Source organism: Populus alba, chromosome 2 (genome assembly GCF_005239225.2).
Source record: "Populus alba chromosome 2, ASM523922v2, whole genome shotgun sequence".
Lineage (NCBI taxonomy): Eukaryota > Viridiplantae > Streptophyta > Magnoliopsida > Malpighiales > Salicaceae > Populus > Populus alba.
The window spans coordinates 4,942,060-4,960,433 of NC_133285.1; the positions used below are offsets into that span (position 1 = coordinate 4,942,060).

Genomic DNA, 18,374 nt, shown 5'->3' on the forward strand with positions numbered 1-18,374 from the left:
TCAATTAAATAAATGCTCGCGGTGGAAAATACAAAAAAAAATCTTAAAAAATAAAATAAAAAACTAAACAAACTTGAGTGAATTTTCTAAATCTAGATTAATCTTTAAACCTCATAACTTGTTAAATCCTAAATCAAAGCTTAATCTAAAAGCTCAATTCCTAAATAATTTAATATTGCAATATGAAATTGAAAAAAAAATAATTATAAAAAATTATAAAAATGAAAAAAAATAACAATAAAAAAAATAGTGATTAAATTTGACAGGAAAAAAAACTCAAGAAGAATGAAATTGTAAAAAAAAAAATTAAAAATTATCTCAAATAAAACAAATAACATTTTAAAAAATAAAAACATAACTTCAAAGATGAAAAAAATTAAAGGGAGATGAAATTAAAAAAGAATTCTAAATTTATAAATTATTCTAAATAAAAATTAATAATAAAAAAATATGGACCAAATACAAAAAAAATAACAAATTAAAAAACTACTTTGAAATTTTAAAATAGCAGATACAGAAGTCAAGGAAAAGAGAAATAAATAGGATAAAAAAAAGTGATCGGCACCTCTAAAGCCTTGATTTGATCGGGCTTCTTGCCATACTGTGTCTTTTCTTGCAATTATTGAATCTGCTCATCCACCTTCCTACCATGCACCTCTAAAGCCTTGATTTTACTGTTATCTACCATTGTTATTTGCTTCTTTGCACAAAAGGATTTTCCTTTCCCTAGGAAGAGTGGCTATGAAACCATTTGTTATAGATTTTCCTTGACAAACAAGACTTTAGAAGAAAAATAAGGAGAAGTAGAAGAAATTAGAGAGAAGGGAGAGATAATGCAATTCTGTATAATTTTATTTTTTTTCTTATTGCTTGACCACAAGTTCTTGGTTAACTGGTTTATATACAAGATCTTGGTTAGCTCGTAACCGAAGAATCACAGATTGCACATTTCATCAAAAGCATCACGGCCAGAAAACATAACCACACGGTTTATGGTTAACAACTTTAATCCACATGAGTGGCGCGCGTTCACCTGGATTCAGTTGACCTGCTGGTCATCATCAGCTTTTAATTCCAGTGTCACTTGTGAAAATGCTGTAAATATCACTACAGATGGCTGCTGTACTTGATGAGACAGCCAATAATATCAGCACCCACGATGCTCGTCTGTCATTCTTTGTGGCAATTCCATGCATGTCCCTGAAGACAAACAGGGAGTAGGCAATACTTAATGCCTAAGAACTAAGAATGCAGTTTACTTTGTGACTGTGTGCAGTGTGAGTGTGTCAAGTTCAGCCCTCTATGAAAATATTTGAACCGAGGACAAGTTGCCGTCAGGTTTCATATCAAAAAACCAAATTTATGAATTGAATTATTCAATTTGTAGACTGTATTTTTAATGCCAAAAAATCATAATTGTCTTAGGTGGATGTATTGAAATGTACAAGCTAAGACAGATTAAAGTTCTTAACGAAAAACTACATAGCACGTGCTTTACCAATCGTATACTATAGCATTTCTTTATGATATCTGCTAGTTCATTGTAAAATATCAAAATCCAAATATCAATAAACAATTGATAGCATTTCATCCGATACAATCCTGCTAGAGACAGCAACTCTGGAAACTCCAACATCAAACAGTTGGCACTCAACATTGACAACCCCAGTAAATTTAAGCTAGATCATTACTAGCATTATAATGATTATTATTCCAGGAAAGAAACTAACTACTTTGGATTTAAGCTAGGTCCAGTGCTGAACCACCCCCTCTACCTACCAGATGTCCTAAAATTCAGGTTACAACCATGTATGAGAGAGAAAAATAAACTATGTTAATCGACCCAACAGACAAGTTTGCTTCAGGTTCTCGTCCATTTAAGATCTGAAGGAAATTTAATTAATGATCCTAACATTGATAGAGCGTTGTGATGCATAATTAATAGCACATGCTTACCTGAGAGCAATGGCAGCTGGGAAAATAAAACCAACAGCGATGGCAGCTGTCGCACCAGTGAACTGGAAGGCATCCCAGATGTTAGGCACAAAATTGGCTCCCAGAAAGATAAATCCCATGAGAGCTGAAGTCATTAAGAAGAATCTCCGATTGTCATATGCAATGGGGGTGGCAAACGGGAACAGAAGCTCATCCAGGTTGAGGCGAAGGGAGAAGAACACAATAGGGAAGACAAGCATCAGGTGGACACCATAGCTGACCCTGACCACATCATCAAGCAGTGAGCTATATGGAACACCAAGATCACCATCAAAATTGGCAAGGACATCATCCAGTGTTGTATCACCAAAAAGAAGAACTCCAAAGAAACTGGTAGCAATATAGACTGACGAGCATAGTGTTAGGGATGTCCGAACTATTGACTTCATGTGGGTGTGGTCTTTTAGTTCATTCTCTATGGGGTGAACTGCAAAACACATTGTACAAGCAAACATCTAAAAGGTTACGAATATAATGAGAGCTATCCATAATATGGATTTCATATGGTAGATAGCTATATGACGTGCACCTAAATGACACATCGATGTCCATCCATCAAGGCATTCAGGTAGCTTAAACCACAGCAAACAATTAACTTTGCAACTTGGATATGCTGATTCACTAGATAAGGTAATCACTAAGCAAAAGTGAAGCACTCAAGGCAACTCAGGGAACCTGATACACCAGAAGAAATTCCAAATCACAAGAAACCACACAATGATATTGGCTGCATGAATGTTATTTCAAAATGAAAATAAAAAATTAGTAAGAGCATCAAGTAAGTTTAGTTGAAGCTGAAAAACAAGATGCAATTCAAACATCTGATAACTGATCAGAAAGCTGTTCTAACTAACAGCAAATATATCGAGATTCATAACTCACCATTGTGGTGGCAGATATAAGCTGTGACTATAATAGGTACCGTGGTGAAAAGTTTCCAAAATGATGTCTGATCAACTACTTCAGGCATCAAACGTGGCATTCCAATGGTTCCTTCAGTTAGTTTAACAACTGCCACTCCTGCAGTGATGGCAACAAATACAATGGCCAAACCCACCGCCAACGCTGATGTGTATCTTAATGAATCTAGTATCACCACACCAAGAAGAATAGGGAACAAAAATTAGTCTTCATTTCCCATAGTTGTTAAGCTGATATAATTACAAAAAATAAAAGGTGATGCCCCATGCGCATCAAAGCATATCACTAATCCTACATAAGATGTACTAGCATGATTAGCATGGACATTCTTAGAATATAAAGAAAAGTAGAAAATTATTCTTTAGAAGCAAGAAGGTAGCTTTGTTACACAATATCAAGGCTCCTCATGCTTTACAGTTGCATGGAACATGCTGAGGAAAGCAATTGCTCCGACAGCAATGTATACATACCATATATCTATATTATTTTCTTCATCTAATAAAACAAACAGGCCAGCTATCCTGTAATGCTTCAGTGGTAAAAACAGAAATCTGCTGTGCCAAAGAATTGACAAGATAACTTCGAATTCACTAAAAAAACACGGTTGACTTTTTTTTAGTTACTAAATAAAAAATAATAATCAAGTCAAATTGCTGAACTCGGTCCATTGCAACGACAGCCTTATACAGCAATAACTAAGAACTCCAATCAACTGTCTCAGTATCCACTAAACCTGTAAAGTCTTCTGGGGCTCAAGCATATTTACATAATTGAAGGTTCCATAGCCAATGTCGTATTACTACAGTGAGCATGCTTACCAACATGCTTGAATGAGATGAGAGGAGCAAAAACAAAGACCGTGGTGAACAGCAACAAGGGGCAACGTGTAGTCCACCAATGTTGATCAAACCATTCTTCCATAACACCAGAATGCCGCACTCCATCTGACCACGTCCCGGATAGCACATCTCCTGCCGCACAAGAAAAAAGAAATTCCCAAAACAACAATGCCATGTTAATCACCAACTATGTCAGTATCAAACAATAGAGATTCAAAATTCAAATTCGTATTACTGCTTCTAGTCTCTAATTAAGAAAATCAAACATTTTGTCTAAAACCCTGGGCTAGAAAAATATGATTAACACTTAAAAAACAATTTCTGATTTTATCATTGATTACAGTATCAAGTTCTCTCAATTAAAACACTAAATTTGCAACGATAAAGTTCATACCGATAATAATCATGTACACAATAAGCATGCCCAGATTATTAATAACGATGCAGATCTGAAGGAGAGTCCGCCAAAAACCACCAAACGAATCGGCAACAACGCCAGAGTACGTGGCAGTTTTAGAAGCTCGGCCGAATCTCAATATCATATCAATTGAAGTTTCTGTTAACGCAGCTCCCATTAGAATCATAATAATACCTGGAATTAGCCCCAATTGCTTGACCGTGGACGGCAAAGCCATTATTCCGGCACCGACAATCGTTGTTGAGAGGTTAAAAACAGCGCCGGAGAAGGATGCTCCATTGAAGCCTAACTCGAGAGGCTCGTAATCGTCGTGTTTTTGTGGGAGGTGTGATATGCGTGGAATCCTCCGGTATTTTATGTCGTTTGAGGACATAACCGTCATTAAGGCAGAATTTTTGGCCGTCGTTGTATTGTATCTTGAGGGAGAGATGGAATGAAGAAGAGGGCCTCTTTTTATGCGATGCAGAGGCGTTTCCGGGACGGGGTTTCTTTGTTAACGCGGGAAACGACGTGGACGCAATGGTGATCACAATGTCTAGGCCAATATAGTATTGCCAAGTGGGAAGAGTTGGATTTTTGTCCAGTTGAGAGGGTTGACCTTTTTCGAGTAACGGAAGGGCTGAAAAACATATGTTAAAATACTTGATTGTATATATTTTTAATATAAAACATTAAAATTATATTAAAAAAATATTATTTTAATATTATTATTTTTTAAAAAAACTCTTTTTAAAAAAATAACCTCACTCTACAAACACTAAGGCATCTTTTTATTTTTTCCATGTAAAAATATATTTGAAAAATTTTGATTTTTTTTCTTTAAATTGTTTTTTAGTATTTTTAAATCAATTTGACATGCTAATGTTAAAAATAAATTTTAAAAAGTAATTATATATATTATTTTAATATATTTTAAAATAAAAAGTATCTTGAAGAGTAACACCACTAGAGTAAAAAATATATATTTTTAATTAGAAATATTGTTTTTTAATAAAAACATATCATGATTTTAAAAGTAAATTTTTTTTTTTAAAATAAAATAATACCTTGATATTTTTATGTGATTGAGAAAGAAAAATTAATGTGATAAAATCATTAATTATGAGCTTACGCACTTAGCCTAATAGAAAGAAGGCCAAAAATGCGAGTTTAAGCTTATTTCCTTGATTTTTTAAAGATAGAGCACATGTTGTCTATCTTATTATTTTTTAAAAAACAAATAAACAAACAACATAATATTCATATTTGCAATTGTGCCAAAAAGATAGGGCCTTAGTTTCAGAATCCTTAGAAATCTATTCTCAATCCTTTTAACCTAAAAATATCAAATACATATTATATAGAACTATATTCAATCCCTGGTTAACCTTAAAACACCCTTCAATTGATCAGAAACCCAAAATTAAATTGAAATATAAAAAATCTGTTTAAACTTTAGTGTACTTTTCTTGAAAAGATAAAAGTTTCAAACTACCTTAATAACATTTCTCTTGGTAAGATAAATTCTTTAACATTAAAATTAATTTTTTTTATTGTTGAAATGTGGCAAGCCAGCCTCTCTCTGTTTTTTTTTTCAATAACCTTTTTTTTATATAAAAAAAAAATCAATGACCGAAAAATTAAATGAATAAAGATTAGAATCGAAACGTACATTATAGAAACAGCAGGAACCAAAAATTTGTAAATGAACACAATATCAACCAAAATGAAGTTTTTCACAAAAAATAAAAGGGATCCCATTTGTTTCTTTCTTTTTGTTTGTCCATCTCCTTTAAACTCATTTTATTTGACTTATATTCAATTTTTAAATTTATCAAACACTTAGAATTCACAAGAATATATAAAGAAAATAAAATCTCAACACATAAAAATACTACCAACATTACATGTTAGGATGGAATTGAAAAGGAATAAGATTTGATGACCAAAATAAAAAATAAAAGGCGGCAATGTTAATTTAACAGTGAGTCTACAATGAATTTAGAGAAATGCAAAGTAATGAACAGTTTTAAAAAATAAAAATTAGTGGTGTTGTACAATTTCTACGATTGGCCAACCAAACCACGAAAGTGCGATGCAGTCATTAAAGGGCGCCACCCTAGCCCTTGTTCGACACCGCACATGGTCTTTGGTTTGCACTAGTGGCGAGTCCCAACCCAAACCCATATCAACTCGCGAAAGCCTCGTCATAAAAAACGGAATCTACTATATAATCGAGGGCTTGCCTACAAGGCCACACATGTCTGAACCTCGCTACTCTATTTCGCCTTCTGATTTGATAATTTCGGAGTCGGCAACAGCCAACAAGTGTAGTTGTATGATTGTGTTTTTGTTGGTAATTTGCTCTGTATCAAGGTTGAAAGGGAAGTGATGATGTTCAGCATATGATGAGGTTCTCCAAAAACCTTACAGATATTGTTTTTTTCGAGGCGAGTGGACGGCGAAGAAAGTTGTACTTAGCACAAACTCGCACACAAGTTTTTTATTATTTACTGTTTGTTTGCTGAAAAATATATTTTTTTTAAAAAATAAATTCTAAAAAAATATTTTTTAATGTTTAATAGTGTAATGAAAAATAAATTGAAAAATACTTTCCAGTGTTTGGTTATGTCATGAAAAATGAGCTGGAAAATAACTTATTAATATTTTATTTTTCTCAAGTTTATTAAAATAATAAAGAACAAATCTTACAAATTTAAAAGTTGAATGAGAATGAAATTGAAAAAAATATAATTTCATAAATTATCTCAAATAAAATAAATAATAATCAAAATAATAGAGATGAAATCTAAAAAATTAAAAAAAAATGAAAGATGAAAGATGAAGAAATTAAAATAATAATAATCAACATTTCATAAATTATTTCAAATAAAATAAGTAACAATCAAAAGAATGAGGATCAAATTTGATAGATAAAAATTTTCAATAAAAAAATGATAAGGAAAAAGCAAATATCAATTATAAAAATAAGGATCAAAGTTAATATAAAAATAAAATTTTAAAAGATGAAATTGAAAAATAAATATTCAAAACAAAATATATATAGCAATAAAAAATTTGAGGATTAAATTTGATATAATCAGCAAATAATGACATTTCTAAATTTTTCACAACTTCCGGAAAGTGTTTTCCCCCCAAATTTTTCAGGAAAACACTTTCTTTAAAACCAAGCCAAATTTTTCTTTTACTGGAAAGTGTTTTCCATTGACCAACTTTCCTACTGACAAACAAACACAAGAAAATTTGGAAAGTGATTTCCCGGAAACCACTTTCCGGAAAACAAACATAGCTGAAGGGAAAACACTTTCCTGAAAACCAAGTCAAATTTTTCTTTGACTGAAATTGACCAGAAAGTGTTTTTTGTTGACCAACTTTCCTAATGACAAACAAACACATGAAAGTTAGGAAAATGATTTTCTGAAAACTACTTTCTGGAAAACAAACATGGCCTAGGTTTAAAAGCTCGTTGGTGTTTAAGTTAACACAAGTGAAAGAGTACAATATCCTTGGAATTTGTGTTGTTTGTTTGCGGAAATAATTACAACTAGAATCATAGGTTGTAAGAGGATGAAGATAGTTAGGTTGAAAATGGCATACCTTGTTGTTCAAGGCAGTTTATATAAAGCCTGTTTGGCTACGTGTTGGCGTTCACGTTTCTTTAAAAACATATTGGGTAAACGTTTGGTTAAAGAAAAAAAATTACTTACTGTACATAGATCCCATAATAAATTGCGTGGGAAACGCATGGAGATGGAAAGTAGTAAGCTGCTGCTTTCTTGCATGGCTAAAAAGGCAACCATACTACACTGTTCACTAAACAGTGTAGCATGCCTTCACTGTTCACTGAACAATGGAGGCAAGTGTCCACTGTTCAGTGAACAGTGGAGTATTGAACAGTGGAGCTATGCTCCCTTGTTCCGGCCGGACTGGGTCCGGTCTAACGCGCAAAATGTATTGAACTGGATTCGACTTAATAAAATAAAAAAATATATTTTTTATTTTTTAATTGTGTTTTATTCGCTTGATGACGTAATATTTGCAGAATTTAATCACAATTCTAATTTGTTCCTGATTATATTTTACAAGTTATGTTGTTACGTGTTAAAAAAATCAACAAAAGTGTCGAATGTATTTCAGACGTGATGAAATTGTAGATAGTTCAATGAAATAATAAAAAAATATTTTATATAAAGTATGATTTATTTTATGATGTAATAACAACAGTTAAATCCACAATATTAAAATTAAAAATCATCAATATTAATATATATATTTTAAAATTATTTTATAACCTCAATTTCAAAAGCATTCTTAACCAAATACATTAAACTACTTTTTCTTCGACCTCAATTTCAACCACAGTTTTAACTAAACACCTATTTTTTCAAATCAACCTCAACTAAAAGTACTTTTTATAAAAAATATTTTTTTTCAAATCACAACCACAACAGTTATTGTAATATCAAACACACTCATAGTCTTATTGTCTATAATCTTGGATGGAATATAATAGAATATTGTAGTAATTATTTTTAAAAGATTTTTTTTTTTAAAAATAAATTAAAATAATATTTTTTTATTTTTTAAAATTAAAATATCCTTAGACTTTGCCTCGCATTCCGGGTCATGAGCCAGGTGATCAGCCCTCTCTATCCACTTCAGATTTTAGAATCATCAACATCATGCGACTAAGGACAGTCAAAATGAATGAAAGCACGCCATCGCATTCGCACAAAATTCACCGAACATTTCGAAACACGGCAGGTAAGCACTGGTTTATGCTTAAGCGTATAAGAATATTTGGGTCTGCATACAGGGAGTCCAAAACTGACCTTCAATGTATCATAAATGTAACTAGCCTAAATCTGACTTGAAACATAGCATAGCTTGAAGATGTCAAATCTGACTTGTGAAGGGGATGAGGTCCCTGATTTACTATATAATAAACAAAACCGCTCCACTTCTCGAATGTGAATCTGTTGAAGTTAGCTGCAAAACTTCTGGGCTTGATGGAATCATCCCTCTCCATCGCGGGGGAGGTCCCAGGTGAGAATGAAAAAATGTGGTCAGGAGTAAGGTCAGAACTACTATCTTTAAGAAAAGAGAAGAGGAGCAAGTAGCTGCTGCAAAGCTAGCAAACAGATTAGGGACCCCTTCTTTGATGGCATTGGAGAAATAATAATACACAACACAAGGTCCCATAAGATTAGCGAGTTCTTCAAATTTCCATAATAAATGAAAGAGCTAACTGCCTCACCTAAGATTGAATCTCCCAACCTAATATTACATGCAGTGACCATGTTAAGTGTACTAGCGAAGTGATTTGAGGACAAAATGCTGTCCTGTAAGTTCTGGCTTTGCAACTCTTTAACCAACACAGGGCGCTGAAAATTAGTGATGTGAGATTAGCAGGCACTGATCGATCATTAGCACCTGCAGGGTGAAAGCCAAATAAACAGGTAAATAAAAATTGAAGAGGATTTGCTGTTCATGAGCAGGTAAGTATGCATAAAGAATGTTTATAAATTAGCAAAGAGCTTACAAGCATTGGTGCAAGTGGCACGTCCCTAGATCAACGTTTTCTCTTTCTCTTGATGTCTCTGGCCGTGTTAGCCTTCTTGGAGTCTGGATCTGATTGCAAAGCTAGCAACTTGGCCCCTACAGCAGAACTCCACAGGGCCCTTTCTATGTCTGATGGTGTAAAAATGTCCTCCACTGAACTTAATTCCTTAAATATTTTCAACAGATAAAACACCAGCAAGTCAAGGAGAACTTACATTACTTCAATTCCTTCAACAAATAACATGTACACATGCAGAAAGACGAATAATGAATCTTGGGCCTTTAAGCTAACATCCAAGATATCATGTTAAATTGAAATCACATGATGGTTCAGTATATCAAATTTTCTAGAATGTGTTTTAAAACATTCCCATTTCCGGTACTCGAGCAATCCTGCCAAAAACTAATTTATCTAATTTCTCTAATGTGCAAGGTGTGGCCAAAGCTTTTGCTGAACTTTTTTACCACTGTTCAGTTAACCATCATCAAAGAAAACTCTAATTAAATAATTATAGCTACAATATCCCATGTTTTGATCACATGATTAGACATGCACATTACTTTCCATAACATTGCTGCCCACCAACCCCTTTACAAGCTCCCACATAAAGCTTCCTAAATTAACAGACCTTTTGTTTTGTGAATTTGAGCCCCCCTCTTAACTGGTCCGAAGCAACCAGCAAATTTAGTATGATGAGAGGATATCGCGTGCTTTTTACAGAAACAGGGCAATGATACAAAACTAGCAGGACTTGAAACTCCATTTATATCACCACATATTTCCCATCTTTTAAATTTCATATTCGCTGTCTTAGACAACTCATCAATCTCCTACATTTTACAAGAATCTCTTCCATTCTGAGCACCCACTTGTAAATATGAAAACGATACTAATCAAAGACCAAGACAGACATGATCAGGAGAACAAAAACTTTTATTCACTAATTCCTCTCAAACAATTTTATGGTTCACTTCTGATGCTTCAGAATAGAGCCATAATGTCCATTATTGCTCAAAAACAATAAACAATATGCTTTGGAGTGACGCAGAACTTGAAGTTGATTTATTAACAGTGTTCCTAGTTTATAAGCCCATAATTGTACAAGCAAAAGCAACATAGTTGTCTCTACTACTAAGTTGATGTTTAGGTCCATGTTGCCTTGACTAAGGATTCCATCCAGAAAAAAGGCACAAACAGATGAATACAAATACACAGAAGCGCCAGAAATACCATCAACTACTTGTTATTGGAACAAAACATACTGTAGGAAAGCATCCGTGAAGCATAAATTAGTAGATTGGAAGCGATACATGTACAATAAATCTGCTTTCAGATGACAGCAGACAATATTGTAAGATTCAGAATCATGAGACATCAGCCTAAAATGAAAATTCAATTATTCAACAAGAATAACCATACTGGACCCCCCCCCCGCCCCATTCCAATTAAACCACCATTATGTGACAGCTGCGAAAGCCCCATTTTCCAGGGACCATCTTATAATTTCCCAATAAAAATAGCCATGAAAGCAAAGTCCATCTTAAATTAAGAACATGTTTACAAGCCAATACAATCAGTCACAATACTATGCAAAGCAATAACCAACCCAAAACAAGATACGAATGTCAATGTCCTAACTCCCGAGTCCGACTGAAACTTCCATCCATACAGATGACAAGAAGAACACCACTTTTTAATCGTACTAATAAAAGAAAAATGAAACTGACCTTGGATTTTGTCTGCAATTTATCAACAAACAATAGATACTGCTTCAGTGTGTAATCTTTAGAGTTACCCAGAACAGCCTCCATGGCCTATCACCATCATCACAACAAACCAAATAATGAACACCAAAACATAAAAGAAAAAAATCAAAACAATTTCCCATGAAAATTACCTCATCAGACATGAAAGGTGCTACACCAGGCGCATAAGCAGCCAAAACGGCAGAGGCGGTTGCCGGACCAACACCTTTTAAAACCGTAAGCGCAGACACAGCTTTGGATACATCAGGAAGCGATTCAAATGCCTTTTGAGAAGCCGATTTCACGAGCGATTCGTCCAAGGACGACACAAAATCCAGCAAACGCGGTCTGAAATGAACATTAAATAAGCTAAGTAATAACTACTCGTGCTATAAAGAAGTTAAGTAAATAAATCTTAGCACCTCCATTTTCCACGGGAGAGTTTCCATTGCATGAGCTTGGAGAGCTCGGGAGTGGTGATGTGGGGGTCAGGGTTTCGTTGGTTAATGAGAGAAGGGAGTTCGATTCTGTAAAAATCGTCAAGAGAAACGAGGTTTGGTTTGTTGAGAGATTGAATTCGGGTTGGGTATGCAGAGAGGGAGTTTTTCCATAAGCTAACGTCGGAGCTCCCAAAATCCATCGTTTCCGTTACAGTTGTTAACCGGAGGCGCTTTTTTTTTTTTTTTTAAAAAAAAAAAAAATATGCCTCCTGTGTATATGGATCCTATAGCAAACTGATTCATGGGCCTTTAACTCTAGGGGCGGCCTTGTTTTCCTTCCACCACTTCAAATAATATGCCATTTTGGTGAGGTCACGATCATGAGAAAATCTATAGGAATAACAAGGTTGCTGTCACTGGGATAAAAAAAAATATTAATAATAATAAAAAAATGTTTAGGTTGTGAAATTTTTTTATTGTCATTTAATCTGACCTAACAGGTAAAAAATTAAGACTTTCAATTCGGCTCAGCATAAGTTTATAAATTAAATTGTATTACAGTTGAATAATTTATCTGCCTGGTTTAAAGATAATAATAAACACATAATTTGATTATAAAAGAAAAAGATGATATTGTTTAAAAAAATATTAAAACGCTGATGTATTAAATTATTTCAGACTTCACGACTTAATATATCAAATTCATGACCTGCATCATGGACTTTACTAGATTTAATAATTTTTTATTTATTTTTTTAAAAAAAAAGAAACCACTACTATACTCATAAACACTCCCAAAATTAGATCAGTGTAAAGGTGTGTGATACACTATTAGTTTTTTTTAAATTATTTTGATGTACTGATATAAAAAATAAAAATTTAAAAATAAAATTTAATTATTTTAATAATTTTTCAAATAAAAAACACATTAAAAAAAACCATTATTATACCTACATACACGCACCTAGTACCATTCTTCATGAGGTCGCGATGAACCTCTAAGGGAAAGCTTGTTCAAGTGGGAAGTCACGGGTTGCAGAAGGCTACAAAACAAAGAAAATCTTTTAAAACAATACAAAACCTTTGGATGTTCAAGTTAAATAAAGATGGAGGAGAAAAGAAAGTTTTAAAAGACTATATTGTATGATTTTGTAAGGAATAGCTCGAGGAGGAAGAAGAAGAAGATGGAAATGTCCTCTTATTTTAGGGCTCGAGGCATTTTGTATAGCCTTGAACTAATCAAACCTCGAATTAGAGAGGTCACGTGAGTGTGTTGCAGGCAGGAGATTAGTTTAGGACTAGTGGATCGTTTAGTTACTGTAAAAGCTGATTCCGGTAGAGTGAGCTTTGTGTGCTGTATGAAATAACCTCTGAACCAGTCAGAGATCGCCACCTCTTATTCGCAAAAAAGCAACCATTCGTTCAGAGTCGAATATGAAGATCGTGGAGACCAAAAATCAGAATGCACAGAGAGCCTATGTTTTATTTATTCTCTTCATCTTAATAGGAAATTCCAGAAAGTGGTTTGACCGGAGGATTTCCCCCTCGGTGACGAGGTACACGGGTTCCTCCACTAGGGTCTGGTCGATGACCTCCAAGTGGGGTGTGTTTTGTCCCCAGCCGGATGAGAGATGCCAAGTCATTGCGTGTTCATACTCTAAAGTTTTTTTTTAAAAAATATTTTTTTATTTGATAATTTAAAATATTTATATATATATATATTAATTTTTTTTAAAAAAAATATAAATTTAATATTTTTTAATATAAATACACTTTTAAATAACATCTAAAAACAAAAGCTATCACGTTATAAATTTTTTTTAATTAGATTGATGAGATCTCCTTTATAATTTTAAACCTAACTTAAAGAAGCTTTAGATTATATATCAGTTGTTTAATCAAAGTCAATTCAGATTTTTTTAAAACTGATTAAAATAAAATAATAATAATAATAATAAAATAAAAGGTTTTTTTATTGAATCGATCAAGAATCATGAATCAAATCAGGTTTTTCACAAAGTTAAACCATGTAAATCATTCCTTTATTATTTTTTTAACACAAATATCTCAAATCAGCCAAATTTCAAGTTGACACGTTAGTCCGTCGGTGTTTTAAAACACTGCTCTCTTTACACATTGATTGATATTTATGTGAAGAAAGCTGTACGCATTGAGGGACAGGGGCCCATGGATCCGACTTCCGAGTACATCATTTCTTCTTTTCATTTATTTAAGCCATAGAATAGAATTTAGGAACCACCTCAAACAAATAAAAATACATCCTGACAACCTCATTTCCTCTCCAGCTTCCTTGTCCATTTATATCATATTCTCTCTCCCTCTCTCTGTATAATGCTATAATGATTTATTAAGTGTTTTGAAATTGTTTTTTTAAATATTTTTTATTTAAAAACATATTAAAATAAAATTTTTATTTTAAAATATTATTTTTTATATAAAGTAAAACAATTAAGACGCAAAAATAAATAATTTCTTAGAATATCGTTGTGATTCTAATTAGTTCAAACCTACTTACAATATGAAAATGATAAAAGTACCAAAATCAGTACAGACCATGGAAATTCTAGTTCCAACGAATTTCCCAGAAAACATATGAAAAGTCCGGTACAAAGATCCCCATCCATTAACTTTTAAAATGAAAAAAAAAAAAATCTTCTTCAATTGTAAACTATATTCCAAACAAGGTCATTTAGTTGATTAGCAAGATCTTAAAAATCATGGACTGGTTTATTTATTTAATAAGCATATAGGCTGGGAACTATGTTCTAAACATATAATATTTACTAAATTATATGTTTAGTAAACAATTATGAGTAGTTTTTATTAAATTTACTATGAAGAAAAATATAAATAAACGATGAAAGCGAAAATCGAATTTAAAATCTATATGAATATTCTCAATCATATTTAATGTTCTTTCAATCTTATCTCTCTTGCTGGTGTTTATCTCCCATGAGTAATTATTCTTTAAATATGTTACTCTGATTTACCAACGGGATAAAGAGGGAACGGATCTTTCCAGAATCTTAAATTGCTGGTTAGCCTGGTTTGGTAGAAGGTATAATCACATCAACATTAATAGGCTGATGTTAAAGTAAGCTATAAACACGCAGCCTCTCTTACCGAATTTAAAACTATTCTTAGCTTGTCAAAAGATTTTACTATATGGTTGTTACTCCACTATTATTTATGTCTTACGTGGCACTGACAATATTATTGGAATTTTTTTTTTTTTTAGGTCAATCTGATGCGATATGTACATCATGATCAGGATTATAATCAACGCTTGCGGGCCCATCGCATTAATTCATCAAACGAGGTGTTTAGATCACCTATTTAAATGCATGTACCTCTTCAATGGACATTTATACGGAAAAAATTCAAACTATATATCACCCAGTCAAGTCAGCCTTTGTACCTCTCCTTGATGGTATGATTGCTGGGCAAGAAGCGTAAAAAACACAACAATAATCAAACATAATTTACCCTAATTGATTACCGAACTAAACAAACAATCACAAGAAATTAAAACCAAGATTTTTATATGAAAAAACTCTCGATGTAAAAAAATAATAGAACCATAATCTATCTGGAAACCTCTACTGTCAATCATAATAATGGGTAAATAAATGCTATTCCTTAATTAAAATTAAAAATTATAACATAAATTATCAATAACAACATATTCTCAAAATGTATCAACACTAAAAAAAAAAAAAAATCTTACAAAACTGACAATCATGTTTATGTACAAAACAAACCAATTCAAACACTCTAATATTTAATCTAAGTGTACTGAATGAAGATTTATATATTCAAAATCTATTGTCAAGACTTTAGCTTCATCCAATGATGAATCAATTGTTTATCAAAACTTGAACAAAAACCATTCAAGCTACCATTTTTTTGTTTTTTCTCTTTTGTATATATCGGTTCACCCACTTGAAAATAAATCAAAATTAGCATTTTATACATAATTACTGATATAACCTACACGTTATAGGTTTTGTCCTTTTTTTTTTAGTTTACAAAGGTTATGACCCAAGAGATTAGGGACTAAACCCAACAATTCTTCTCCTCCTGCCTCCTTACTTAGGGGGCTACACAAAGCCCGCTTGCGTTGGTTGTCATATCCAATACGTTATCATCGGCATGAATTTTCTTAACAATAAAAGATTTTATAATTTCCATAACATCTATAATCCATTTGTATTTAACTTGAATGTGCTTTTATCGAGAATGAATAGTAAGATGCTTACTAAAATGGATTGTATTCTGACTGTTGTAGTGCAACACAAAGTTCTCTTGTATTAAGCCAAGTCGATGTAAAAACTGTCATTCATAACACCTCATTATCTTATTCAGTAAGAGCAATACATTTATCATTTGTAATGGATAATGCAACATATTTTTGCAATTTTAATTGCCAGAAAACTACTCCCTCTACAGATGTCCTTAAGTATCCAGTGTGGATTTTCTATAATCAACATTTTTATAACTCATTTTTTATCCTTGATTTTTTCATGTATTTTCAAAAATATAAAATATCAAAAATATATCATTTTATATGATTTTGTCCGTTTATAGTCATTTCATGATTTAGGTTTATACCGAATATACTTACAAGTTTTACCTCCATTATTTATAAAACTATTGATAACAACATTTTTTCTAGATTAAAAAAGATCACCATCCTAATATAACTGACCAAGCACATTTGGGAGGTGAAATGGAAAATCGTCATGTAAAGTGAAATTTGGAATTAATAACTTACAAATACTAAAAAGATAATAAAACATACTAATAACAAATCGATTATTCAGCAAGAAAACATGGTAATTACCCAGCGATTCCAAATTCCAATTCCTTCCCTTGTTATGTAACAGCACATGTAAAAGTGACAGGAATCGGCCACTACTTGAACGATTCAACAAAAAAGTGCTCTTTACAATTCTTGGAAAGCTACTTCTCGAGTCTGAACCAATTCAGGTTGTGGGATCAAACCTTCATCTCTAGCGGGGGGGAGTTACTGTACCTGCATCTAGTGGAATTAGACTGTCCGGCCATGCTCACGAGCACACCAGTAAATAGCTCGGTAGGTTCGCACCACTTGCGCGGTGGCTGATTTGCAGTCAATATTCCACGATGGAAGGCGCCTGAATCATCCTTCTATTGACCAGATACAGAAAATAAACATGATCGTTTTTTGTAGAATAAAAAAAGATGGACGTGACTTGACTCCTCTTAAAAAGTTCGAGTTCGTGTATTGCTGGACTTAATCTCAAACACATGACGGGTACTAGTTGGTTGCTGGCGAAAGGATCAACAAATAAGCAAGGCATGTTTATTTTGTTGTGCAGAGGAATACAAACGCGTGTTTGACTATAGGAGATGCGCGCGGCTGACTTTTTCAATAGCAAAAACATTTGTTGTTTTTCCCCGTCCATTTAAACTGTGTTTTAAAAAAATCTTGATTTTTTTTGTTTTAAAATAATTTTTTTTATATTTTTATATCATTTTAATATATCGATATTAAAAATAAATTAAAAAAAATAAAAAAAATTCATGCATTTACAAGCAAAAATACACTTAAAAAAAAAATAACTTTGAAAAACAATTTAGTATCTAACTAAAAAAACAAGTCTGTGCGACTCACTCACTTGCAAGTTGTAGGCATGTAGGCATCCATGCTCTTTAGATGACGCCTCCTAATATCCAAAAATATCATTATATCATGTCATTGAATGTACCATCATGTCCTTTTACTTGTGGAGTGACGCGTGTCAGCATTGGTAATGAAGTTTGTGTGAGTAGACCTTTCTTTTTTTTCTCTTTTCTCTCTAAAAAAATATACCTTAGCTCCCTTGGTTGCTGGTATTTCAACTTCATTTCTTATTATTTTGATTTTTAATTTTAATTTTTGATCATTTTATAAAAGTTTTATTTGTTTTCAATTTTATCCTTCCATCATAATTTGATATATATATATATATATATATATATATATATTTATTTATTTTTATTTTTTTTAATTTAGTCATCATTCATTTGATTTCTAATTGTTTTTCTTGTCCATTTTATAAAATTTTTATGGGTTTTTAATTTCATTCTTCAATCCAAAAAGGTCATAATTTTGAGAAGTTAATATGAGTTGTTGTTTTTTTTTAAAAAAAAAACTTTATAATTCTTTTTATTTTTTTATCGAGTTATTTCAATTTTATGATTCAGGTCGCAGGTTTAGCGGGATATCCCGAGTTAGCTCAACTCTAATTACCGAGATTACAAGTTTATCATACTAAATTAGGTTGACCAAAATTTTTTTATGATATTTTTTTATTCTATTTTATTCTTTTTTATTTAATGGATTGTAAATTGAAATATATCATTTGTTTCCTTTAAAAAATATTTTTTTCTCAAACCTTCACAATCACT

At 32.3% G+C, this 18,374-nt stretch overlaps 2 protein-coding genes across 2 annotated transcripts; both read right to left on the reverse strand.

The window, feature by feature from the left end:
• Positions 1 to 831: 831 nt before the first annotated feature.
• Positions 832 to 4,660, reverse strand: LOC118035772 (amino acid transporter AVT6A). The gene is made up of 5 exons (XM_035041409.2): positions 4,150 to 4,660; positions 3,735 to 3,887; positions 2,878 to 3,081; positions 1,957 to 2,422; positions 832 to 1,200 (listed from the first exon to the last, which is right to left on the reverse strand). Exons 1-5 carry the CDS (start codon positions 4,553 to 4,555, stop codon positions 1,062 to 1,064), a joined length of 1,368 nt encoding a protein of 455 aa, XP_034897300.1. The 5' UTR covers positions 4,556 to 4,660; the 3' UTR covers positions 832 to 1,061.
• Positions 4,661 to 9,305: 4,645 nt separating this feature from the next.
• On the reverse strand, positions 9,306 to 12,177 carry LOC118035816 (uncharacterized). Its single transcript, XM_035041473.2, has 5 exons — positions 11,904 to 12,177; positions 11,634 to 11,829; positions 11,464 to 11,550; positions 9,716 to 9,901; positions 9,306 to 9,606 (listed from the first exon to the last, which is right to left on the reverse strand). The coding sequence occupies exons 1-4, from the start codon at positions 12,119 to 12,121 to the stop codon at positions 9,746 to 9,748; spliced, it is 657 nt and encodes a 218-aa protein (XP_034897364.1). The 5' UTR covers positions 12,122 to 12,177; the 3' UTR covers positions 9,306 to 9,606; positions 9,716 to 9,745.
• Between the last annotated feature and the right edge of the window lie 6,197 nt (positions 12,178 to 18,374).